The 26,972-nt window shown below is 33.3% G+C and overlaps 2 protein-coding genes across 2 annotated transcripts; one reads left to right on the plus strand and one right to left on the minus strand.

The window, feature by feature from the left end:
• Nucleotides 1-1,724: 1,724 nt before the first annotated feature.
• Nucleotides 1,725-7,515, plus strand: LOC104888013 (hypothetical protein). Its single transcript, XM_010672860.3, has 2 exons — nucleotides 1,725-1,935; nucleotides 5,982-7,515. Exon 2 carries the CDS (start codon nucleotides 5,990-5,992, stop codon nucleotides 6,932-6,934), a length of 945 nt encoding a protein of 314 aa, XP_010671162.1. The 5' UTR covers nucleotides 1,725-1,935; nucleotides 5,982-5,989; the 3' UTR covers nucleotides 6,935-7,515.
• A 529-nt stretch (nucleotides 7,516-8,044) lies between these two features.
• LOC104887921 (hypothetical protein) lies at nucleotides 8,045-9,555 on the minus strand. The gene is made up of 3 exons (XM_010672743.4): nucleotides 8,926-9,555; nucleotides 8,443-8,619; nucleotides 8,045-8,301 (listed from the first exon to the last, which is right to left on the minus strand). The coding sequence occupies exons 1-3, from the start codon at nucleotides 9,169-9,171 to the stop codon at nucleotides 8,200-8,202; spliced, it is 525 nt and encodes a 174-aa protein (XP_010671045.1). The 5' UTR covers nucleotides 9,172-9,555; the 3' UTR covers nucleotides 8,045-8,199.
• Between the last annotated feature and the right edge of the window lie 17,417 nt (nucleotides 9,556-26,972).

Consider the following 26,972-nt stretch of genomic DNA (forward strand, 5'->3'; position numbering starts at 1 on the left):
TTGGCTTTAGCATCTTTTTTTTTTCTATTAAAATAGATTAACTGATGACCCTTCATGCTCTAAATCTTTTCAAATTCCCAAATTTTACAACATTCTGTATAAAACGTAATTGTTTTTCTCTAATTAAATATTACTCCCACCGTCCCAGAGTGTTCACATTTCTTTTTTGGTGTTTTAAAATATTGTGCTTATTTTCTTTTTTGTCAATTTATTTATAATTTGGACTAAATTATTCATAATTTCTACACAAACTTTTCAAAATACTCCTACTTTTCTCTCAAAACATGTGACCCTATTTATTGCTTTATACCATTCTAAGAAATATTTATTGCCTTTTGATTTTGTTTAAAGGAAAAAAAAACTAGTTTCAATACTAAAATATCAAATAAGCACCTCATTAAATATTTTTTTTTTGGAAATTCTACCATTTATTCCATTTTCTTTAATTTCCTTAAAAAATGAGAAGTAAGCACTATATTATGAGACGGGGAGTAACTTTTAGACCAATCTATACTACTATATTAAGAATTAACAGACAAATTTACCAAAATCGTTTATGCTGGGGGTATATTTAGAGATATATGAATAATCTTTATATGAAGAAATTTAACAATTATTCTGAAACACCCCAAAACAAAATACAACTAGACAAATAAAATAGCAAAAGACAATTTATTTGGTTCATATAGTATTATGTATCAAGTTCCAAACTTATACCACCTTGATTTCATTCCTGATTCTAAACCCATACCACTATATGAACCAAACGCCCCTAAGAGGGTGTTTGGTTCATATAGTGGTATGAGTTTGGAATCAGGAATGAAACCAAGGTGGTATAGGTTTGTAACTTGATACCTAATACCATGTGTTTAGTTTTATTTGGAAATACAAAATTTTCATCTGTTTAATATATAGAGGTATTGGTATGAGCCAAACCCACCTCCTCCTTGGGTTTCTAAACCCCATACCTTATGAGTTTGAGTTATGGGGTTTGAATCTATCAAATTATTAAACAAACAGTAGGTATGAATTTTGCTTATTCTAAACTCATATCTCATACCATAATCATATGAACTAAACACTACCTAATTACTATAGTCAACAAAATAGTCCCGCACCCGACCCACATTACCCGGGCCCACCCGAAAACAACGACACGACATAGAACCGGAGCCCGGAACGAAACTAAAAGAACACGAAGTGACTCGACCAGAAATTTGACCTGTTAATGATGTTCACATCTCAAAATGACCCGAAAAGTTGTCTTATTAGTTACTTTTTAAACAGATTTAAGGAAAATATTATCATGAAATACTATATATGATTTAGCCACTGTCAATTAATTATTTAATTTAATCCCAATAGTCTAATCGTCTTATATGTGTTCTATTTATTTGCGAGTTTGGAAGCCCGATCTAACCCGATGTGACCGAAATCCCATGAACCAGTACCCAACTCGAACACGGTTTGAGCGCAACACGAATACAAAGTTTTTTTTTTCCGACTATGACCCGACCCGTATGACCCGTTTGTCACCTCTACTAATTACTAATAAAGTTTAAGTTAAATTATTATCTTTCATATATTAAATAAGGAGTTATTATTGGTCATGTGTTAATAAGGAATTATTATTAGTCATGTTGCTTAAGAATATTAAAGCATGTACAATTTTTTTTCTAAATACTATTTGTGACTAAATTGCTTACATTTTTTTAATTTCTCAGAAAACCATTTATAGCCTTACGCAAAGTGTCGTGCTCACCTTTTTCTCGAACGTGAGCGAAGATCGGAGTTTGCATATCAACTCTCCGCTCTTCCCTCCTCTTTGTCTACCATTGCTTCTCCCTCATTACCTTCTTTCTTCTCTCTACATTTCCTTCATCTCTTTCTCTCTCTATATCTTCATCGATTTGCGTTTCTCAGACTTACAATCAGGTAATTTATCTATTTCATTCTGTGATTTCTAGGGTTTCATTTCAATTTTTCAGTTTTTTTTTTGGCGATTTAGGGTTTTCTTCCGTTTTTTCTCCTTGCGATTTACATTTTTGTTGTTGTGGTTAATTGTGAAATGATGATGCGGCTAATGAACGGTTTCTCTCTTTTGCGTTTAAAGTTTAGATTTAATTTTTCGGGAAAGTGTGGATGAAGTTTGTTTTTATTCATTTTCGATGTAAGATTTGTGAGTATTTCCTTGTGTTGGATTGTTGATGCGAAGTTTGAGTGTGCCGTAATTGAGGGTTTAGAGTGAATTTCCATTGTGATATTGAAATTGATATTGGATAGTAGTGTAAGTTACTTAATTTCATTTTTATGCTATTATAAGATAACGTAAGATTTGTGAGGTGATTTTTTTTATTTTTAGATTTGGTATCTGATTAGGTTTGATCTTCTCTAGTGAATTCCAAGATTTGCTACAAAGATCCAGTTTTTGAGGCTGAAATACATTGATTTGGATGGTTGTCTGTTATATTTAACTTTTCTTGGACCATCTGGTACAAATGATTCATTTGTTGGTAATTTTTTTATAGTGTGAATTATTGCACATTTGATGACAAATTTGGTGGGCATGTAGCCCTTAAGAAAAAAAAAAATTGTTTTTGTTTTCTGGATTCATGATCTCTAGGCATGGGTGTAAGGGATATATTTCTACACTTTATTCACTATTTTATTTGAGATCTAGAAATCTGCCCTCTATAATGAGTTTTTTTATACTAATTTGTCTTCATCAAATCCTTTAATGTTGTCATTCTACTATGCATTGGACGTCTTCTGAGTTTTAATTTAGAAACTAGAATGCATTACTTCTCTGGTTCTGTCTTAATTAAAATGGTAGTAGCTGCTGATGGGATGAATCCAAGTTTGCTTAGTTTCTTATTGAAAGGAGATGTTGTTTCTTCTGTTAGAAATTGGGTGTGATTTTGGGTTTGAGTTAAAGCTCATTGAGGAAAATCGATAGAACCAAAGGGACATGAAAGTCTGGAGAAGTATTACAGTGTTGTATGTTAGAGAATCATCTTGTCCACAACTCATTTGGTGCCTTTTCTCGCTCTAGATATGATTTTTTTATTGTTGTATAGAACTTATGTGGTAAATTATGCTACTCCGTTCGTTAGTTTTGCTCTTTAGAAATTGGTGTTCATGTAGATATTGGTATTAATTACTATTACTAAGGGAAGGAGTGGCTCTCACTATGTGTGTGCCTGTGTTTATTATATTTTATTTAATCCTAAATAGTTGTCTTCCTTCCTCTTGTAAAGCATATCATTTAAATCCGAGGCATCAAATGAAGTGGTATTGCAATTTCTGGCCTTGTAGGTTTTTGCTCTTGTAGCTCCATTACTTACAATTCATGAAGTGCTTGCAAAAATAGGCTGACGATATTCAAGGATCCTGCATTTATGTGTTAAATGAACTTTTCTTGGGGTTTGATGACCGAACTGTAATGGACAGTGGTCAATGATGAGATGCCTTTCTTTTTATATGAAAAAAGTCGAATAATCCTGAAATAGGCCTTTTGTTCACCTAATCCCATCTTAGCATACATGGAACTCTTTTGACTTCTGTTTGCGGCTCTGATTTTGTGGGAAGTAGTGAATTGGCATTTGGCAAACCTTATTTGGGATAGATTAACTATGTGACTTATGCTCGGTATCTGGAACCTAGGTTTAGCCTGGATTTCATCCTTTTTTGGAGCAACGACGAATTGAGGGTTTTGCATATTACATAGTGTATGCTAATCATATTAGGCTGGATGAGTACAAATGTGCAATGCTAGTACTAAGGAGAATTGTGGACCTGTAGAAAAGGTAAGATAAAAGGTTTATATGTTTAATATGTTGGTGTTAATGCGTCAATGAAGTGAGCAATTGAGGATGAGCTTTGGCTGTAATTTGGAATGTAAGAGGGAATTAATATACACGGTTATCAAATGTGATGTGATAGTTTAATGATGTAATAAGGTCTTAGAGATTGAGCTGTCCAGATTGTGGTGTGACACTTTTGATAATGGGCGTGATTAGAAGATAAATTTAGATAAGCTCTTTGCAGCAACAGCTTACAGAAAGCAGATTTTAGACACTTTTTTATCGTGTTTGCTGATCCTGGTGGAGGTAGTATATCTTACTGCTTCAAAGGCTCACAAGGAACAACACCCCAATAGAATAGACAAAGAAAGATTTAGGGAACTATAATCCATGAATCTTTACCTTTGTTTTCTCATGGGTATGTAACCTGGGAGAGGGAATAGAGTGGGACTTGATGTTGCTTACCACGTACAAGTTGTCTTGAGTGAGCTGCTGTTCTGAAGATAATAGGATACTTGTTTGTGATTTCAAGAAAGAGAATTGACTTTAGTCAATATATGTTATTAATATGTGGGTAGATTTTAGATAAATGTTGTAATTATTCAAGGAGACCAGGTATGTTGTTCGTTGGCTTGCTGCGTATTTGATATGAATTGATAAGTGTGGCAGGTATTACACTACTTGACTTTAAGGGGAGATTATGGTATATTCCTATGTTACTCTGACACCTTCATTTACCTCAAAAACCGTGTGTCTTGTCGTGTCCGAGACGACACTTCACTTGGATACTTCATTTTAAATTAAAAACTTGTCTTTTTTCTACAAAATAGCCGAGTCGGACACGTGGATACCCGTATCCGAGTAGACACTCAATCCGTGTCTAAGCAACATAGGTATATTCTTTTTGGTTATCTGTCTCTCTATCTCTCTCCCTTCTTCCCTCTGTTTAAGATCATTATTCTTCAGCCTTTCTCAGTTCCGTGTCTTCCGTTCCCTGCAACTGTTCTTTCTATATGGTCTCCATATGGCTACCAATATGTAAAAGGTGGATACTATTCAAATGAATCATAATTATGGATAGTTGGATAGTATAATGGTCATTTCTTTGGAATACTTTATCTGATGTGTGGTCATGTTAGTCTCCTTAGATTATTGGAAAATTTATGGTATGAGCTTGGAGAGCGCTGTTTATGTATTCAATAACTATGATAATGATCGTGTGGCTAAACTTGTCCTTTCATATACAAAGTCTATGTTTTTGGTTTTCTTTTGGTTCAGAACAGTATCCAGAGCCTCTGGACACAAGAGATTTAATATATTTGGGATGACACAATTGATGTTACTCGTTCTTCTAGTTTCACCTAAGTACATGTGACAAGTCCTCGACACTTACGCATGAGTGTGGAGCCTGGACACTTTGTTCACATGTCTGACACTTGACACATCTCTGTGGCTGACACGATTAGCCGAGCCCGAGTTATGTAGCTGGGAGTTAAAGACAGTGCCTGCTTACTACATCTGCGATGTCCCTGAAAGTTTGCCTTAGATGATTAGAACTAGACAATGGTTTTTATTATAGAGGTAGCTATACCTAGGAGAGATCCTTTGCTTGTTGAAAGCCTAAAATTGGAAACTTTTGAGGAGTTTGGGACTTTGGACTTGCTAATGCTCTACTAACCCTCAGCCCAATATCCATGATCTAATTGTTATATACTTGAAACCAAGTTTGGACACTAATTGACTTTTGAAGTTCAAATTGAATCATGGTTACTCTTATGGGGGTTGTGCTTGGTAGTCATCTTGTTGTACTCAAGACTGAAATTTGGCTTCAAATGTGATTATTGCTATGAGGATGCTGTGTTGAGAATTCCTATCGGACAATGGAAATGTGAACAGTAATTTGTGATTTTGATCATGGCATTCAATATCTCTGTTTTATATTGACAAGCTTTCTTTCTGTAATCTACACGTTTTCCTTCTATATGATGACTGTGGTTCGTGGTATGCCTATGCAGATCAAGCTGTATTAGATCAACTTATATACTGCTTTTTTCGGTTTTGTTTTATTATGTTGTAATTTTTGCTGATCTATGTTATGAGTCTATATCATTGTTATGGTTTGTTTTACAATTATTATAATCATCATTCTTTATGTAGAATTCTTTCTTACGTTTTCAGGTTTATTTATGGCGAAAGTTAGCAGGGTAAGGCGTCTTAAGTACAGATGTCGTAATGGCAAAGCAGAACGGTTGTCCTGCTCGCACAAAATCTTCAAAGACATCAAGAAGCCTTCTAAGCTGTCAGAAAAGAAAGATTGGGAGGATGCTAATTGCTCGGTTTGCATGGAGTCCCCTCACAATGCTGTTCTTCTGCTTTGTTCTTCTTACAACAAAGGCTGTCGTCCCTACATGTGTGCCACTAGCTATCGCTTTTCTAATTGTCTTGACCAGTATAAGAAAGCGTATGCTAAGGCAACTCCAGGTGCAACTACTCCAGAAGTCAATGCTGGCTGGCCTGAGGAAAGGGTGGAAGTGACGGAGCTTCTGTGTCCCCTCTGCCGTGGGGAGGTGAAGGGTTGGACCCTGGTTGAGCCAGCTCGAAAATATCTTAACAAGAAGAAGCGAACATGCATGCAGGAGAATTGCTCCTTTGTTGGTAACTACAAGCAGCTGAAGAAGCACGTCAAAACCGAGCATCCATGGGCCCGACCCAGAGAAGTGGACCCATCCCTTGAAGAGAAATGGAAAAGCCTGGAGAGGGAGAGAGAAATAAGTGATGTCATGAGCACCTTTTCTCCAGGTACGATTGTTTTGGGGGACTATGTTATAGATCCGAACTTTAACCCTTTCATTAGAGATTATAATATGGACATGGAGGACCTGTTGGAAGATGATCTTGAGACGTTCACTGCAAATAGAATCAGGAGTGGTGGATTCCAGTTGCATAGAACATCTGGGAGAGGTTATGATTCATATGATGACGATGATGACGACGAGGATGATGATGATGATGATGACGGACTTCATCGCCATACAACTTTTGGCCGAGGAGACAACATGGTTCCGTTAAGCCGCCATCACAGGAGAATGTTGTTTCTGGGTAGGTCCCGTAGGAGGAGGCGACGCGATTGACCTTTGTACAATATAAGCAGCTTTTATAGCCCCCTTTAAAAAAAACCAAGTGGGAGTGGTTTTTGGTGCTTAATTCAACCTTTAGAAATTTTGGGGGGCACACATCGAAGGCAGTGCAAATGCAAGTAGAAGTGAATTTCCTTTGTTTATTTATGATGGTAAATTTGGACATATGGTGATTTTAGATACAGGTTTACAAATTTCTCTCCTGTGATTTGGTCTTTAGGGATAGACCTCAAAACTTCACGCTGGTACCTACCGTACTTGGTGGGTCGCATTTAAATGCTTGTTTGTGCATAGTCATCGAATATTGACCTGTAGGATAAATCGTTCAGGTACACTTGATTCTCTGTTTTAACATTAATCAAAGAAAAATTAGACCTGACCCTTATTTTCAGTTCTCTTAAACTCTTGTGAGTCGTGGAAATCTTGGCAGGTTTTCCATGTCGAACAGCCCTACCTTTGTTGAGATTTGAACACGAGGCTTACTCGTATGTACCTTTGTATAGTCTTTATTGCTTGTTTAGAAGATACTACTAAATGGTGGTAAAGATAAATGAAATTTCAGGTAAATTGGTGAATAGAGTCTCATCTTAATGTTCTTTGTGTTGCTTGTTTATTTTCAAGCATCTTTCTTTTTCGTAAATTTTTATCACCGTGCATTACTGCTCTAGAGGTTGTATTAAGTGGTGAACAAAAACATATAGTCGAAGATGAAGTTTAATTACCGTGAGGATGGTATGGAATTTTCATTGCATAATTAAATATAAATTTATTACCAATACCGCAATTTATCTATCATCAACAATCAACTATGTTGTTAAGGCTCTTTATGTACTGGCTTCCTTTCATTTTGTATAATTGTTGGGCAAATCATTTGAAGGCAGACGGAAGTTTTCAGGGTGGCGCTCCTGGTCCATCGCACGTCCCTCCTCATATTCTAGGATGCACCATAAATGTGTGAGAGAAGTTTCATCATATAGCTTGTTTGATGCACTTCACCTTCGCGGTATGTGTAGAGTTTCTGGTCTGTTCAATAGGCTTGAGAACTATATATGGTAGTTTTGGTTGCTCAGAGAAAAATGGTTAGCATAACTCGAAGCCGCAACATTTGAAAAATAAAACTTAAATTAGAAAATGTAAGTTTCCTATAGATATGTAAAGATATATAGGTTTAACAAAGAAGAAAAATAATCATCTGAAAAACCGTAAAGATTTATCATACATGATACAGCATCAAATAGTATCCTGCATATATTTACAGACTAGATTGTGTTATGTAAATCTTGAAGTTGCTCATCATTTTGATCAAATCCCTTGTTGCATTTGCAACCACATGAAAACTGTTTCAGCACACGTCGTAACCTCTGCACAAAAGGAGAGATGGGAGGGAGAAAAAATACTAGTAAGAACTCTGTATCAGTAATAGGTCTGTACTATGACTCAAATTTGCTAAACAAACTTTAGTAATGATATTATGATACTTCTATAGATATAGACATTCCAACCTTAGAGAATTTACTCCACCCAACCTTCCCACGGCGGCGATAAGGGCATGATCGGAGTTTACTTTCACGTCCTCTCGACTCGACGCTTTCATATACCCATTCCTTTTTCCCTCTTCTGAATGTCTTCCCAAAGGAGAATCTGAGTGCTTTTAGTCGAGCCAACAGTCTCCTCCTCCTCTGCATACAAATTCACACAATAAACCATTACTCCTATTATCTACTAAGGTCGAAAAAATGACATACTTCTTTCGTTAGCATTTCACTTATTTCAAAACAGAGGAAATACGATTATTTTCATACTTTTCTATGATTTCAGCCGAGTGGACCGAAAAAATGACATACTTCTTTCATTAGCATTTCACTTATTTCAAAACAGAGGAAATACGATTATTTTCATATTTTTATATGATTTCAGCTGAGTGTAATAATGTATGATTCTTTTGCTGTCAAAAACAATACATATCAAATGATTCTGGTGATTACCTTGGGCTTGGGTAGTTCTAAATTTGTAGGGGTATGATCTTGATGAACCATTTGGGGACCCACATTTCGAAGGTGATGAGCATAGGCAAGGAGCTCAGCACGACGATTATAGCCACATGATCTTGCTGTTGACTTTGAGTGTGTGGCCCTGATCTTCTGAGGGCGTGGACCAGCTGTAGATGATTCTTCATACACTGTAACTATAACACCATTGAAATTCCACTCTTCTTTTTCAGACCTCCCCATTTTTTGTGGCTGTTTTTTCTGATTTTGATCTGTTAAATTTCAATCCAAAAGAAGATGAACACTTAAAGCTCTGTTTCCAAAGTCTTTTGTTTTTGATAGCATAAAAATAGGATCTTCTACTGTTTTGCTAACAAATCAAATGTTAAATGTTTCCCTTTTAAGCATTAGATCAAAGTTAATGTAGATTAAAGTTTATGAAAACCCACAAAAGAAAAGAAAGTATATGAAAACAACTGCTCCATTGGAGAGAAACTTATTTTCTCTTTTTGTTTAGGTCTTAGTGAGTTGGTCATCACGAAGGTGCCACCTCCCAACTCAATCAACTAACCTGATAGAATGTTGCACTAACTGAAAAAAGGACCGGAAGAAAATCCTAATAACGACGTACTAACCTCTCTTTCGAAATAAGTGCAACAGTTTGACTTTTACGTTTGTTAGCGTACAACTTTGACCATTGATATCTCTAATTATGTCTTTGTAAAAGTTATAAAAAAATAATATTGTGAAAATATTCATTGAAACAAATTCAAGAACATTTTCTATGACCATTTTTACTTTTATATATTAGTAAAAAAAATATGGTAAAAGTGACGTGTGTGAATAGTTTAAAAGTCAAAGTATTGTACTTAAAAAGAAACGATGAAAGAAGTTAATATGTCAAATGGTGCCTTCATTCCAACATTGTAGATTTTTAAATTGTATTGGCTATGTCTAAATTTTGCGGTTGTGTATAACTTTTTTTCATTTAAAACTAATCTAAAATTAAGTTTTGCATTTCCCTTAAAAAAATGAAAATTGCAAACTATGATTACTCTATGTTTTGATTATGATATGATAAATAGAAACTATTTGTTAATGTGAGCCGTATTAACCTTGAAGTCAAATGTATAACCTATCAATTTGGACGTAGGTAATTTTTCTTTTAACTTTTTTTTTTTCTAGTGGTACCATATTAAACCATGCAAATCGATGTACTATTTTCTTAGTTGCAGCTATTCGACTCTTGTGCTAATCACACTCTACTCTGATCATCTTTGAGGAATACAAAAGGTTGATATAATTATATGGAATCTTATATAATTCATTTCCATATATATTTTCAAGATGTCAACTTCTGTAATCTCTAATTATATATACTTAATATTATTAGTGGTCAAAATATTATATCAACAATAAGGTAAAAATCAAACAATTGTAGCTTAAGATAAGGGATATTGACGTGCTTTTTTTTCAAAAGTATCCATCACTAAATTTTGGGTGGGGGTATAGCTAAAAATTAATCCACGTTATTACACTCAAAATTGTATATATAAAAGTGATTGGTAATCAAAATAAATGTGACACTTCTCTATTTATCGCGAGAGTTTTTAAGAAATATGTTACGTTTATTTTGTAAATTGTAACGAGAAAGTATATATTAATATGCCCTTTCATCTAATAAATGGCAAAATGATACAAGGTTGATGTGCTTTTGTCCAGGAATATTCTTCATTAAAGTTATGTCATTTGGGGATGATATGCTTTGATACTTTAGTTGTGTTCTTGACAATACAAGTTTGGCAAGTCTCCTCCTAAAACTGATTGATAATAGAATTAGTAGCCCACCAATTTTATATATTATTCATTTTTTTCCCGATTTCTTCTCCATGGGACAACTAGTCTCAACTTACATGTAGGTTATACTCTTAATACATTTAGATTTTAGTGTTATAATTTCGACGATTTAGGCGTTTTTGGATTTGTACTATTTTATACTAATAAAATGAATTTTAAATGACAAAGAAGGGTATTATCCTTTATGGAGTAAAGGAATTTCTGATTAGTATTTTTAAAATATGAGTTTATTCGTGGAGATAACACTTCAATACTATTGTAAAAAATCCTATATACTTACATGGGTTTTACTTTTAACGTCAAGAAATCGATCTTGTATCATTTGATGATGTCACGTGAATCGCTAGAAAAATGTAAAGTATATGGCTAATCCAATACCAAAAGTTTCTCAAATTGAAACAAAACATGTATGATGACTTATGTTATTAAGCCCAATCTTTGTCTATCTGAGCCCAAACACAAACTTAAACATTTTAGCCTACTTACAATGTTACAAATACTTAAAAAGTTACAAGATAAATGAATAAGTCCTTTTTAACTTGTTTAATCAACAATAATTTTCTTATTCGTGATTTCATTGGAAGAAGATATTTTCCAGAGAAGTTGCTTTATAGAACTTTTTGCCTTTAGAAATACCAATCTTTAGAAAAGATCTTAGGAATTCAAAAGTATGACGTTGTTATAATTGGGACAATTGTATTAAGATATTGTTGCTCGTGCTGCAATATGCTTCGTCCCATTGCCTTTTTTTAACCTTTTATTTTTCTCGTCTTTTCTTATACAAAAATAATTGTGGCCGTTATGTATGTGGATGTCAACTAAATTAGCTGTAAAAGTTTTAGGAACAGACAGTGAATACCTAAAGTCAAATCTAGTCTACATTAATTTCCCATACAAGTCTCCCTATACCAAAAACATAGCTCTTGAGTCTACCATCTCTTAAAACTTCAGTTAAGATACAAATAGAAACTTGCAATTGATGTTAATTCACACCTGAGATACACTCATATAAATTTATATCATCCTCAGTATCATTAATCTTTTTATTTGAAATTTAAAGTTTAAAATTGTGTCGATTTGTGTTTAATATTATTATTAAATTTTCTTAAATTTACATTGATGTATAAGTTTTAAGTATCAATTTCTTCATAGATTTTGATAATGTATATTCCCTTCTTTTTTTTAGTTTACTCACTTTACTTTAGGAGGAACCAAGAGACAAGCCGAAAAGTGAGTAAGAAACTAAAAAAATGGATCAAAATATTGAAAAGTGAATTACATGGGTGAAAAAAGAGTAGAAAGTAGATTGGACAAGAATAGAAAAATTAATAATGTGTAGTAGAAAGAGAAACGGATCCAAAAAAATGTGTATTAGCTTCAAACTAAACACCCCATTTGTTCATTTCTCGTAAAACCCAAAATTGTCTCGTAATAAACGTAAAGACATCCATATATTCGTTCCAAGCCACATGACTCCTTTCCAATGACCTCCCATGTCCCTAGGGGACATCCCGTGGTATTCGGAGCTCGAGCCCCAAGAAAGTCCAAAAGCATGTATTATAACCTTCACTTTTGGCTGTTTTTGGGAGAATTTTGGACTTTTCCGAGTCTGGTCATACTTTCTCCAGAAACAATCCTAGGAAAGTCGACGTGTACTTGTGACATTGCGCGGGAGCTTGGCACCATTGTGTTGCCTCGAAAATCCTCTAAACACCCTATTTGTTCATTTCTCGTGAAATCCAAAATTAATTACCTGCAATGAACGTCAAGGCATCCATATTTATTCATTCAAAGCCACATGACTTATTTCCAATGACCTCCCATGTCCCTAGGATGCATCCCGTGGTGTTCAGAGCTCGGGCCCCGAGAAAGTCCGAAAGTGTGTATTATAACCTTTAATTTTGGTTGTTTTTTTGGATATTTTTGGACTTCTCCGAGCCTAGTCTTATTTTCTCACGAAACGTTCCTAGGAAGGCCAACATGACTTGTAATGTTGCGCGGGTGCTTGACATTATTTGTGTTGCCTCGAAAAGCCTCTAAACACCCCATTTGTTCATTTCTCGTGAACCATAAAATTGCCTCGAAATGAACGTAAAGGCATCCATATATTCGTTCCAAGCCACATGACTCATTTTCAATGACCTCTCATGACCCTAGGAGGCATCCTGTGGCGTTCGAAGCTCAGGCTCCGAGAAAGTCCGAGAGCGTGTATTAAAACCTTCAATTTTGGCTGTTTTGGGCCTTTTTTTTACTTGTCCGGGACTGGTCATATTTTCTCCCGAAACAATCCTCGAAGTGCTAACGTGACCAGTAACATTGCGTGGGTGGTTGGCATAATTTACATCGCCTCAAAAAGCCTCTAACATCCCATCTGTTCATTTCTCGTGAAACCCAAAATTGCCTCGAAATGAACGTAAAAGCATCCATATGTTCGTTCCAAGCCACATGACTCATTTTCAATGACCTATCATGTCCCTATGAGACATCCCGTGGCGTCCATAGCTCGGCTTCGAGAAAGTCCGAAAGCGTGTATTAAAACCCTCAATTTTAGCTGTTTTTAAAATATCCAAAATTGTCTCGAAATGAACGTAAAAGCTTCCATATGTTCGTTCCAAGCCACATGACTCATTTTCAATGACCTATCATGTCCCTATGAGACATCCCGTGGCGTCCATAGCTCGGGTTCGGGAAAGTCCGAAAGCGTGTATTAAAACCTTCAATTTTGACTGTTTTTAAAATATTTTTGGGCTTCTCTGGGCCTGGTCATATGTTCTCCCGAAAATTCCTAGGAGTGCCGACGTGACTAGTAACGTTGTGCGGGTGCTTTGGCACCATTTGCATTGCCTCGAAAATCATCTGAATACCTCATATGTTCATTTCTCGTGAAACACAAATTTGTCTCAAAATGAACTTAAATGCATCCACATTTCGTTCCAAGCCACATGACTCCTTTCCAATGACCTCTCATGTATCTAGGAGGCATCCAGTGGCGTCCGTATCTCGGGCCCTGGGAAACTCCGAAAGCGTGTATTATAGCCTTTAATTTTGGCTTTTTTTGGGACATTTTTGGACTTCTCCAGATCTGGTCATATTTTCTCTCGAAATGTTCCTAGGAAAGCCGACGTGACTTGTAACGTTGCGCGGGTGCTTGGTACCTTTGTATTGCTTCAAAAAGCCTCTAAACACCTCATTTGTTCACTTCTCGTGAAATCTAAAACTGCCTCGAAATGAACGTTAAGGCATTCACATATTCGTTCCAAGCCACATGACTCCTTTCCAATGACCTCCCATTTCCGTAGGAGGCATCCCCTGGCGTTCGGAGCTCGAGACCCAGGAAAATCTGAAAGCGTGTAGTATAACCTTTAATTTTAGCCGTTTTTAGGACATTTTTACTTCTCCGGGCTTGGTCATATTCTCTACCAAAATATTTCTAGGAGGGCTGACGTGACTTGTATCATTCTTGCCGGTGCTTGGTACAATTTGTGTTGCCTCAAAAAGCCTTTGAACATCCATTTGTTCCTTTCTTGTGAAACCCAAAATTGTCTCGAAATGATCGTAAAGGCATCCAAATATTCGTTCCCAGCCAAAAGACTACTTTCCAATCACCTCCTATGTCCCTAGGAGGCATCTCGTGACATTCGGAGCTTGAATTCTGGGAAAGTTTGAAAGCGTGTATGATAACCTTCAATTTTGGCTGTTTTGGGGACATTTTTGGACTTCTCCCGGCTCACCATATTTTCTCCTGAAACATTCCTAGAAAAACCAAAGTGACTTGTATCGTTGCACGGGTGCTTGGCACCATTAGTGTTGCCTCAAAAAGCCTTTAAACACCCCATTTGTTCATTTCTCGTGAAATCTAAAATTGTACTGTTTCGAAATGAACGTAAAGGCATCCATATATTCATTCCAAGCCACGTGACTTCTTTCCAATGATCACTCATTCCCCTAGAAGTCATCCTGTAACCTTCAATCTTGGCTGTTTTCGGGACATTTTTTGACTTCTCCGGGCCTGGTCATATTTTCTCCCGTAACATTTCTAGGAGTGCCGATGTGACTTATAATGTTGCACAGTTGCTTGGCACAATTTACATTACCTTGAAAAGCCTTTGAACACCCCATTTGTTCATTTCTCGTGAAACCCAAAATTGCCTTTAGATGAACGTAAAAGCATCCATATATTCGTTATAAGCTACATGACTCATTCCCAATGACCTCCCATGTCCGTAGGAGGCATTCCGTAGCGTCCATGGCTCGGGCCCGAGAAAAATCCGAAAGCGTGTATTATAACCTTCAATTTTGGCTGTTTTTGGGACATGTTTGGACTTATTCTGGCCTCGCTATATTTTCTCTCAAAACGTTCCTAGGAAAGCTAGCGTGACTTGTAATGCTGCACGGATGCTTGACACCATTTGTTTTGTCTCGAAAAGCCTATGAACACCCCATTTGTTCATTCCTCGTGAAACCCAAAATTGTCTCAAAATGAACCTAAAAGCATCCACATAATCATTCCAAGCCACATGGCTCCTTTCCAATGACCTTCGAGGTCCTTAGGAGGCATCCCGTGGCGTTCGAAGCTCTGGCCACGGCGGGAAAGTCCGAAAAGCGTGTATTATAACCTTCAATATTTTGGCTGTTTTTGGGATATTTTTGGACGATATCTCCGGGCATGGTCATATTTTTTTAAAATGTTTCTCGGAAAGCCGACGTGACTTGTAACGTTGCACGGGTATTTCACACCATTTGCATTGCCTCGAAAAAGCCTTTGAACACCGCATTTGTTCATTTCTAGTGAGACCCAAAATTTCCTCAAAATGAACGTAAATGCATCCATATATTCATTCCAAGCTACTCAACTCATTTCCAATGACATCCCAATTCCATAGAAGGCACCCCGTGCCGTCCGAATTTTGGACCACGAGAAAGTACAAAAGCGTTTATTATAACCTTCAACTTTAGATGTTTTTGGGATATTTTTGGACTCTTCAGGGCCTGGTCATATTTTCTCCTGAAACATTCCTAGAAAGTCGATGTGACTTGTAACATTGTGTGGGTGTTTGGCACATTTGTGTTGCCTCGAAAAAGCATGTGAACTCCCCATTTGTTCATTTCTCAGTGACATCCAAATTTTAGGATTAAATAACTACTATTGCATAGAAATTTGTTGCTGTAGTTTTGTTTATTGCCGACAAAAGATGTATATAATAGGGCATTGATAAATAGTAAGTTTTATGTACTAGCCTAATATTTTACGACTAAACTATAACATATTTAAAGTATATATAAAGCACTAAGAACTTTCATTTTTAATTTGTTTTAAACTGACCAGGAATAATTATGGCCAAAATATTGTTCCACGCATAGTGTGCATAAAAAACTAGTTGGTTACTATGACAATATTACGAGCTGATTAGCTCTTACGGTTGCATATACTTCTTCTATTTTATATTATTTGTAACATGTAATGTTTCAGCTTTCTAACGCACAACTTTATACATTAATCTCCAATTATATATAAGTAAAAATTATTGAAAAGGCTATTTTAAAAGTATATATCTATCGAGACAAATCTAACAAGATCTCATATGATTGTATTTATCCTTATATATGAATCATGATAGATGGTCAAAGAAAGGTGTGTAAATAGTGTAGATGTCCAAATTTGTATTAATATAGACAGGGTTGTCTTAAAAAGGTTGGGGAAGTTTTGCTAATTATTGATATTAGCCCATAAAATTATTATAATATCTAAATATTCATTATCTATAAATTGCCATATAATACTACTTTTTAATTACCAGAAAAAATTACCTAAAGCATGAGTATAAGTATAACAGGACTAAACAAATAATAAATTTTCAAATTGAGTATGTTTATTACATATAAGTAAAAATTATAAAAGTTTGATTTTTGTAATGGATTTATTGAAACGAATCAAACAAAATTTCACATAACTATATATGTTTTTTCTTATATTATGGAAATAATTTAGAATATTTTTTTTACTTATAAATAGTGTCAAGAGTGCAAATGTAAACAATTTCTTTTGGAATGGAGGAAGTAATTATTTTGGAGATTACGGGACAATATTTAACCATAAAAAACAAATTTTATTGATCATGAGGTGAAACCGCGTTTCATGCTAGAATTCTCCTCATATAGGAAATTAATTAAGATGAACAGTACAGTTGGTTTCATATAAATAAAATGAAGATGAAGAAATAGTTTTTAAGTGAATAATCAAATAAGTATAAGGATGGATTTAGGACCACAACCAACTTTTATTTTTCAGCTCAATCATGGGAGAGTACTATATAATGAGTTGATGCCAGAACCAAACATCCTGAATTTAAATATTCCAACTAGCTAGGTAAGTTGGTTACTATCATTGGCATTGTGTTCTTAAGTGGACAAATTCAAGCAAATCAAAGCAAATTATACAGTAAGGAAGATCCTCTTTCTTATTCTCCTCCATAAGACCTCTCAGAAAGAGGATATTATATCTGTTTTTTCCTTCTTAAAAAACTTACACCGAACCTATCTTAAAAAAACTTACACCGAACCTATCTTATTAGAGCACAACCAATGGTTGCCTTAAAAAAACTTACACCGAACCTATCTTATTAGAGCACAACCAATGGTTGCCCTATAGTTTATGGTCATTAATTATTTTATCACTTCCTCACTCTTCCACCTAGCTCATCATATATTCTCTCTCCTTCCTTCTTTGCTCCTTTTCTTCTTGGTACATTATGAAGAGCCGGGCATCAATTTTTGGCCAATTTTTTTCTTTCTCCTAATATTACTTTTATACTATCTCTTCTCATAACCTACAAAGAAGGCAACTATCGAGGTTGCTCTAAATCTTCAAAGCATTAGCATTCGATTTTCAATTTGTACAACCTAAGTCTGGCTATGCATTTGATGAAAAATAATGCACACTTTATTTAATGCGCCATTTTTCACTTGCATAGTGCAAATTAACTTAATGTGGAGCATTTGTGCCTTTTCATTTGTGCTAAAATTTTAAATCTGATCTGCATCTTTATGATTAAGTTGGAATCTTTGAAAAAGGTGTATATGCTGTTTTGACTGGTTACATTTTTCCTATCTATAAACATGTACTTGTAAGCACAGAACCTAATTATAGTATTCATCTATATTTGTCCTTTTGTTTCTACCTAATTGTCAATTGACAATTTCAACATAAATATGATTAGTAATTTAGTATAGATATAAGTATATTTAATTCTATCATACAACTATTTATCTAAATTAAAATATTACATTTAGACAAGAGAAAAAAGTATATATAATTGAATACAGTGACTATTTTATTTTTACTTAGAACGAAAGGAAAAAAATTAAGTGTGATAGAGATAGTGATGAGAAGTGAGAACGTACTATATTAAAAAGAAACAATAAACAAATGTGAGTTAAGATATAATGGTCACAAGTCACAACTCACAAAAAAAAAACTAAGTAAAATACTAGAAAAAAATTCCTTAATGGTAAGAAATTAAGGTCTTGTTCTTTTGGTGTGAGAAAAATTGAAAGAACTAAATTGAGCGAGAGACTGAATTGTAGAGAGAAATTGAACTAAACTGAAATTAACTGAACTGAATTGAAAATAAGTCTAAAAAAACAGGGCCTAACAGCTAGGGGTGTTCATGGGTGATTAACTATCCCGAAACAACATTTCGGTTCGGTAACCAAAAGTTTCGGTTCGCTCTTTTTGCGAACTGTAACCATTTAGACCGGTTACTGCTAAGCAGTTAACCGTTTTTCGATACGGTTTTTCAGTTAACCATTAACCGTTATTTAAGATATACTATTATGTTTTTTAGCGTACATATTATGTTTTATTTTTTGTGCATATATTTTAAAATATATATACTCTAATATAAAATGATTATAAAGTAACAATATATATTGAAAAACATAATTTACACTAATAATTCACTGCATTTCCTAATTATTGTGTTTATACTAGTACTATAGTTTCCAAATAATCACATACTTACTCTAATTATTGTAACAATTAGTAACAAATATTAGAATTAATATAATTGTTTGAAAGTATTTCGTAATAATTAAATGAGGAAAAAAATATATTTTGGCATCTCGGTTAATCGTTCACTCAAATATCATAATCGTAGTTGTATCGTTTGACCGTTAAATTTATCGATTCAGTAACCATACCGTTAAAACATTTTTTATCGGTACGATTTCCATTCGTTTTGATCGATATTTCGGTATGGTTTTTCGTTTCGGTTTTTTTAATGGTAATGTCTTTGAGTGAGATAGCTGAAGCATTTGAGTCTGAGAGATAGTGATCCCCTTCTTCTTCGGTGACAACTGACAAAGGCCTTCCATAACTGAGCTACAGCCTACATGCACTTATATCACAATAATCATTTTTACTGTATTTTTACTTGGACCCACCTGCCCTAAATTATAAGAGAGCCTTTTTGGTGGTACCGTGGTAGTCAAACAAAGAGAAGATTACACAAGTAATTTTTTTTTTATATATCCATATGAGTTACGAACTTGTAATCTATCGTTCACAACACCTTAATCTTAACTACTAGACCAAGACATCCTTGATAGACAAGTAATTTTGTGACATATAAGTAGCCGTTTATAATTATTAGCCAAGAGTTTTCCTCGTGAATAACGTAAGGTTGATTGATACTGAGTTTGTGTGTAATTTGCAACTTCATATTCATGCCAAATCCTAGAGCCGTTTCTTTCGAAATTCTTAACACTCAAGATTACCTTTAAGCATGATAATAAGCTGCAATGTCAATAAAAGAGAAAAAAACCCATCATATTATTAGGTGACCAAGATTTTCTTTTTACAAAGGGAGTATAATCAATGGACGTTGAAAATGAGTTCATTTTTATAAATTTACAAGCAAATCCATGGCATATTGCAATTCATTATTTTATGTTGAACACATTATTTGAGTCAGCATAACATATTTCTTGACTAGGAACCTATTCATTACCACTTCCAAAAAGTAAAATTTAGTAGATATTAGTTTAAATTAGTAATAATTTATTTAAATCAACAACAATCATATTTAATTGGCAAAAGTTAGTTTTACATATTCAACATAGACCAATAAAACTGAAGAAAAACCGGTATTAACCAAGTTTGATCAACAAATATAACTTTTAATCAATGAAAACATGTCAATTCAATGAAGTTAGGTGAATTGAATAAGCCATAAAATGTTTAAGACAATAAAAACGTATTTATTCAATTGTGCCTTTTTTTTTCTTCAAAATTTCCAACCTGGTATGATATAGACATACAAACAAAGCTTTTTTGACTTAATGTGAAAAATTTAATCATACTCCTATAATTCCATCCTCTCCATGTATAATTCTTGTCCATTTACTTGTATTTCTTCTGAGGCTCTAACTATTTTGGCATATATAACCAAGGCCCCCCCGCCTCCCCTGCCCGAAAGAGCGAGGGCGTTCTGCCTCTTAGTTCACCTCCTGCATCCCTTAACCATATGAATAAAAAAACAGTATGGCTCTAACTATTTTGGCATACATAACCAAGGTATTCTTTGCTTGAACATTCAATAAAAATATTAAGAAATGAATAATAATCAAAGATAGGGAACTTCGACCCTGTTTTTTTTTTTTTTTTTTTTTGAAAATACAGTTCAATTTAGTTAATCTCGGTTTCATTCAATTCAGTTAATTTCAATTCAATTACGTTAATTATAATTTAATTAGTTCAGTTTAGCTAAAAAAACGAAACATTTGCAATTTCGTATTACATAAAAAGTTGGCGTAGCTTAAATTTCCACCACCACTTGGAGAAATTTCCTAAAATTTTATTGTAAATTTCCATTTTAGTAGTTACCTAGCTAGCTTTGGCCCTATGAGGAAGCATCACATATATACCTGGCCAAGTGCCAACAACAAAAACTAGAAACATGAATATGATTGGTGCCACTTACTACAATTTTATCTTTTGAATGACATGACTTTCATGCTAATGGAGTTGTTCTTTACGGCCATAGGAGTCCTAAGGCTACACCCTACAAAAACACAAAATAAGGAAATGGGGTAGGAATGGCTTGAGACTTGAGAGCCATTCGAATATCTGAAAGCCAATTTGATTTTGTAGTCTTATTTTCTAACTTTAGGAATGTAGTGTCACAATGTGCAAGAAAAGGAAGTGATATATAACTACTATTTTTCTTCTTCTTTCCTATGAAAGTGCCCAATATCTTTGGAAAAGTTGTGCCTTCTTTTTTTTTTATTACTTTATTAGGATAAGATACAATTTTTAAAAGATATAAAAATTAAAGAGTATTAGGTGAAGGTTGGACCAGCTTATATGATTCATAATATAAGTGGGCTTTTTTTCCAATTTGTTTTGTAATAAAGTTTATTTATAAGAAAATTATATGTAGCCTTTAGGGTTACATGTAAGAATTAATTACGTTTTTCAAAATAGTATTATTTGAAAAATTAATGATACAATCACACATCATTCAATATAATTATTGCTTATTTATTGCTTAATATTTTCATTTTTAACTTTTTTATATGTAGGCCTTTATGGTTATATATAAACATTTTCCTTATTTATATATATACCTCTAAAATGAAGTTAAGTAATTCATTTAAATTTTTTTAAGATAAAGTAGTTCTTATTATACATTAATTTAGGGTAATGTTATATGTAGCCTTTAGGGCTATGGATAAGTATTAAACGTATTTCTTAAAATAGAAACAATTTAAAAATTCAAGACAAAATTACACATCATTTGAGGTAATAAATGCTTGATTCAACTTTTTATTTCCATTTTTACCTTCTTATATGTAGCCCTAAAGGCTATATATATCATTTTTTATTAATTTATAATAATTAAAGAATAAATTATTTGGTCCAAAAAAATATTTGATTAAAAATGATTCTATAAAGCTATCTTATGAAATGGAGTACTTTTAACTAAAATAAGTATGACTTGTATGCAAGCTCAAGGGATTTATAGTGAATTGGACAAATAGATTCCTTACATAGTTGCATTTATTCTCTATCCAATAAGCGACATAGTCCATATATAGAGTTGCATACTTGCATGTGAATGTGACAAAAGGTGTAAGTTTTATAATGACCTAAGAAAATTGAAATCTTGCTTTATCTTAGGTGGGATATAAATTTTGAATATCATATATATGAAGCAAAATGGATCTTTATTTTTACCAAGAAAACATAAATATTGTAATGGTATATAAACAAAATATTGTATTCAAATTTAGTAGATCATAATATATTATCTACCTAGTCCATGAATGTACGACGCAAATGATAGACTCCTACACTTCTGCGTAATTTTACCTGTTGTGTTACGAAAATCAACGTTTTTCTACTCGTGTATTTTGTATCGCGAAAAATATTAAGATAAACTAAATCATCGAATTCGAGTAAGATATAGATTTTCTAATTCTTTTGGCTCGTTATTAAAGAAAAGGACTACTAACATATCAAGTTTTAGATTAGAAGAATATTTGTAGGAGTGAATTTAAATAGAGCACAACCATATAATCATATATGATGGGATGAAAACGACACGAAAAGGCGTCCCCAAGTCTATGGATGTTATTCAATTAAAGTTTGACAGAAGTTTTTTTTGTCTGACAAGAAAAACAAAGGAAGGGAAGTAGGGGAGAATGGGGAAGTGTTGTTATACTAACGAATCAAAGGCAGCAACTGGGGACGGCCAAATGGAAGAGGCGAGGCGAGACGAGGCGAGAGCCTTTCAAAAGGAGTCACTTGGCCTTTGGTGATGCTTCTGAGTCGCCTTTAGTATTTTTTTTAGTGGCCTCCTTTTTTTTTCTCCTCTAATACCATATCATATATAATAATAATAATTCATGAAATCGAGGAAATTGTTTGCATGATCCAAAATCATTACTTTTTTTAAAAAAAATTGAAGGATTTTTTTGACTTTTATTTTTTGTTTAAGTTCAAAGTAATCATCGTAATTATCAATGACAATGAAGTTAATTCATTATACATCCAAATGTGCGTATTTTGTACGTACATTTTTTATTATTATTATTAGGAAATTAAGTTAGCACAAGAGCTGATCCTTACACGGCTACTAGCCTGTAGGAAACACCAACACATTGGCTGGGAAGGCATGCATAGCATGCGAAGGATCGAACCCCTGACCTTAGGGGCCAAGGGGGAGCGCTCTACCCACTTGAGCTAACTCCTATCCTTGTATCTTGTACGTACATGTCACTTCCAATACTATTTTTTGCTCATTTTAAACTCTTTTATTCAGTACATTTTGCTCATTTGGATTACTATTTCAAATGAAAATTAAGCAAAAAAAAAAAATCTTGGGTGTACCATGTTCACTGTACACCCCGATGTAATGACAACAGGTTGGATTATATCAAATTTTGTAAAATTTATATTGTCTAACTCTCTATGGAGTCATTCTTTATTGAATTAGATTAAATTCTTGTTTACCAGATTTGAATCAGCATCTTTCCAATTAAGTCGAACTTGATTAAGATTCGGTTTTATAATGTCAATTAAGAGTGCAAAATAGAGCTTCTTAAACTAACTACTTATACTATATTTACTTGATTATTTATTAATAATGCAAATGCAATTATCCTATTGTAATAAGTACACCAATTAATGAGGTGTGAATAGCATTCGATTTCGACAAATCTTACCTAAGCTCCATATACTATAGGATTTGGACCGGATTTTCCTTTCTTTAGTTTCAATTTTATTCGAATCGAGTCAGACTTTAAAACAATTTTGATTGAATACTTATCTTTACTCTTAATAATCTATCATTACAATGTGATGTGCAAATGTTTCAACAATGATGTGCTAGATGTAATACAAACTTGTTATGAGAAGATTGGTAATATTGGAATCACACTAAGTGATTTTTATATTAATTTAGTCTATACTCATTTGAATCTAGCTTAATAGTTGAGTTATTCAGCACAAGAAGAATTTTAGAAAGAGGAGGTAATGCCGCAATGAAATGAAAAGATAACAAATTATAAAATTGTTAGCTTATTCATGAAATATGTTTAGATACAAAAAACTTCTAAAATTCTTTCCAACTGCAAAATAAAGACAATAATAATAGCAACTTATAAACAATTAGTTACGTCTATAAATTAATTACAATATGTATAAGTTCATATTCACATATTCCAAATATATAACTACATTAAATAATAAAAAATTGTAAACAAAATGATTGATCAATAATACCATGAGTTCTAATCCATGAATTAATAGACCTTTTGAAGATTGAGAAAGTATCCTCTTCACATATGAATTTTATTTCATACTTTCTTAATTACACATACCAACATATCCTCCACTTTTAAGACAATTTATTTGGCTTTTACCCCTTACACTTAAATCCTCTTAATACTAGTGATATATAATTATTTGTCATTTTTATATTTCATTAATAAGTTAAATACAATAATACTAACTAGTAGCTACTAATAACAATTTATTAGTATATTTTTGTTTCAAGCAAAATAATTATTATGTACTTAATTAGGTATAATGATCTCATAAGGAACTTATTAGTTTATTACTACGCGGAGGATGGTAAATTAGATGCGTGTGCGTCTCGGGCATTCGATCAACTCTCTAAGCCATCAAATTGGCAAGTTTTCCAAAAAAGAACCACGAGGCAGCTGTAAATGGTAAGCCCCACGTTTTTCCAGTTGGCTATTGAATTTCCCATGCGCCACTTCCCATTATATGACCCTCCTATTTTTTTAAATGGTAAGTGGTGACTCCCTCGTCTTGCTTACATATCTTTTTACCTCGACATGGTTCTTTTATCCATACGAGACACAAAAACAGTATAAAGTACAAACTACAAAGAAAGAGAAGAAAATTTGAATCCGTGATTTATCGTTCACATCACCTCAACCTTAACCACTAGATCAAAACATCCTTAATTTTTACTTAACCATTGTTAATTACATATCTCTACATTCCTGAAAATTAGTTACACTTCTCTTTTCACAAGTGTCAAAAAAATAAGAAAAAAATTGTTAGGAGAAACAAACCTTATCGGCCCGTTTGATAAGAGGTCATAAAATGTGGAATGGTAATGAATGATAGTGTAAATTTGTACTAGAATTTCAATATCATTACCTATGGTAATGCTACTCCATCTTAAGATATCAGTTTTCTTCCTAAAATCTCATTACTATCCATTACCACTTGAGAAGGTGGTATTGGGTGATAATGAAAATTTATAAAGGGAAATCCATGTTTTGTGATAAAGTTTCATTCCATGGTAATTCACATGAGAACTTCTGTACAAATTTACAACTAACTTTTATTACCATTATCACTATTTATAGCCATTAGCCAAACGGGTTGTAATGTCTTAAAGAAACCCTATATGTGTTAATTATAACTATGTTACACCTTTGCTCATTCTTATCAATAGCTTCATATGTAAATCATTGTTAATTCATATTTACATTAGTTCACAGTGTACTATCAGCTAAAGATGTACTCCCTTTGTATTTTTACTAATATGTAATAAAAGATACTTTATTTAAGATTAAAGAAGTATATTGACAAATGCGCAAATCAATGTAGGAAAAATATACTTCCTCCGTTCCATTTTAAATGAAACATTAAGTGAAATGTATGGCACTATTCATTAATCAATTTTGAGTCCAATTTATTGCCATTATATAAAGAAAAACATAGTCAAGTGGGTTCTTGTTAGATTCATCTCGATGCATACTATCAAACTATAACTTCTTTTATGTTTTTTTACGTGTGCACAACTAAAGATATTAATGATTAAAGAAGTGTATTGGGTTGCGTGAAAAAGCAAAAGTTTCATTTAAAAGAGAGTGAAACACTTCAAAATATGTGAAACATGCCTTAAATGGAAAAAAAGAAAGTGCAAAATGAGAGAATATCTATCACAAACTTGTTTGGTTTGCTTTTCTCTCTCTCTTCCTTCTGATAATGTAAAGGGTACATATGGATTTTTGGCTTTTGAAAGTGATGTTTATTAAATCTTGTGCTCAATTCTTAAGTTTCACTTATTATGGAACGAAGGAAGTATATACAAAGGGAATATCACATAGCAGGTATGAATAAACTGTACTTTTCTTCTTAGTTGACAACCTTGATATTTTTTAACATGGAAAGTGATTCTTAGCTTAATAATGTTTTTTATGAAGAATCTAGCTAATTAAGCATTATATATACTTATATTTATATACCCAAGTGGTTGACAGTAATAAAATTTACAAATTAGTTTTTAGGCTCGTGCTATGACCCCATGTAATAACATGTTCATTTATGAATATTTTAATTTAGAATTATAACATTATATATGACTTGGTTTAGTGGTTAAAACTTTAATATATGAGGTTGAAGTCGTAGGATCAAATCTTATACAAAGCATTTTCTAATTTTTTTTATTATATGTGAATTACATCGATTAAAAAATCCTAATGGAGAGTGCCAAGTTACACTTTTCTTTGTTTAGGAACGCCTTTTAATATATTACTCTCTCCGTTTTCTTTTGTTGTTCCTATTTGCAAGTTTTATGTGAGAGAATATTTGTCAAAGTAGGAAGAATATTCGGAAATAGTGGAGTTGTATAGATAGATATCCTAGATCTTTTAGTAGAATGTTTTGATTATTACTAATGTGATAATATTTATATGCACTCTATCATTATTAATTAGTGATTAAGTCTAGATTGACGATCGCATTAATTAATTTGCACGATAAAAAGCAGAGAAATATACTAACAGATATACCTCGCTTTCTTATATATTGATGAATGCAATGTCTTGCGAGAGTTATACTATAAAGAACCTATCAGAAGTTGTAGCCTAGAGGAAAATGTGTATCACGCTTGCTGCGGAAAATATTAGGGCCAAGGGATATCCGAAAAATAGAGGCTTATCAAAGAAAATTTGCTCTCATGACTACGATTTCTTGCAAATAGTGTACAAGGTATTTTACGTAAACAAAAAGGTAGCGTAGTTCAATTTAATTTGACTTACTTTAGAAAAAAAAAAAAAAGAAGTTCAAATGAAATGTAATAAGTTAAGAAAAATTGTGAAAATGTACATAAATCAAAATCATTTGACTTCTACACACCTGA

This window comes from Beta vulgaris, chromosome 1, assembly GCF_026745355.1.
Source record: "Beta vulgaris subsp. vulgaris cultivar EL10 chromosome 1, EL10.2, whole genome shotgun sequence".
Classification (NCBI taxonomy): domain Eukaryota; kingdom Viridiplantae; phylum Streptophyta; class Magnoliopsida; order Caryophyllales; family Amaranthaceae; genus Beta; species Beta vulgaris.

Bases quoted from the DNA above. Each gene is read 5' to 3' on its own strand.
- LOC104887921 (XM_010672743.4), bottom strand. From the start codon at position 9,171: ATGGGGAGGTCTGAAAAAGAAGAGTGGAATTTCAATGGTGTTATAGTT. The intron at 8,620-8,925 runs GTAATCACCAGA...ATTTGTATGCAG, and splicing joins TAGAACTACCCAAGCCCAAG to AGGAGGAGGAGACTGTTGGC. The intron at 8,302-8,442 runs GTTGGAATGTCT...CCTTTTGTGCAG, and splicing joins GGTGGAGTAAATTCTCTAAG to AGGTTACGACGTGTGCTGAA.
- LOC104888013 (XM_010672860.3), top strand. From the start codon at position 5,990: ATGGCGAAAGTTAGCAGGGTAAGGCGTCTTAAGTACAGATGTCGTAAT.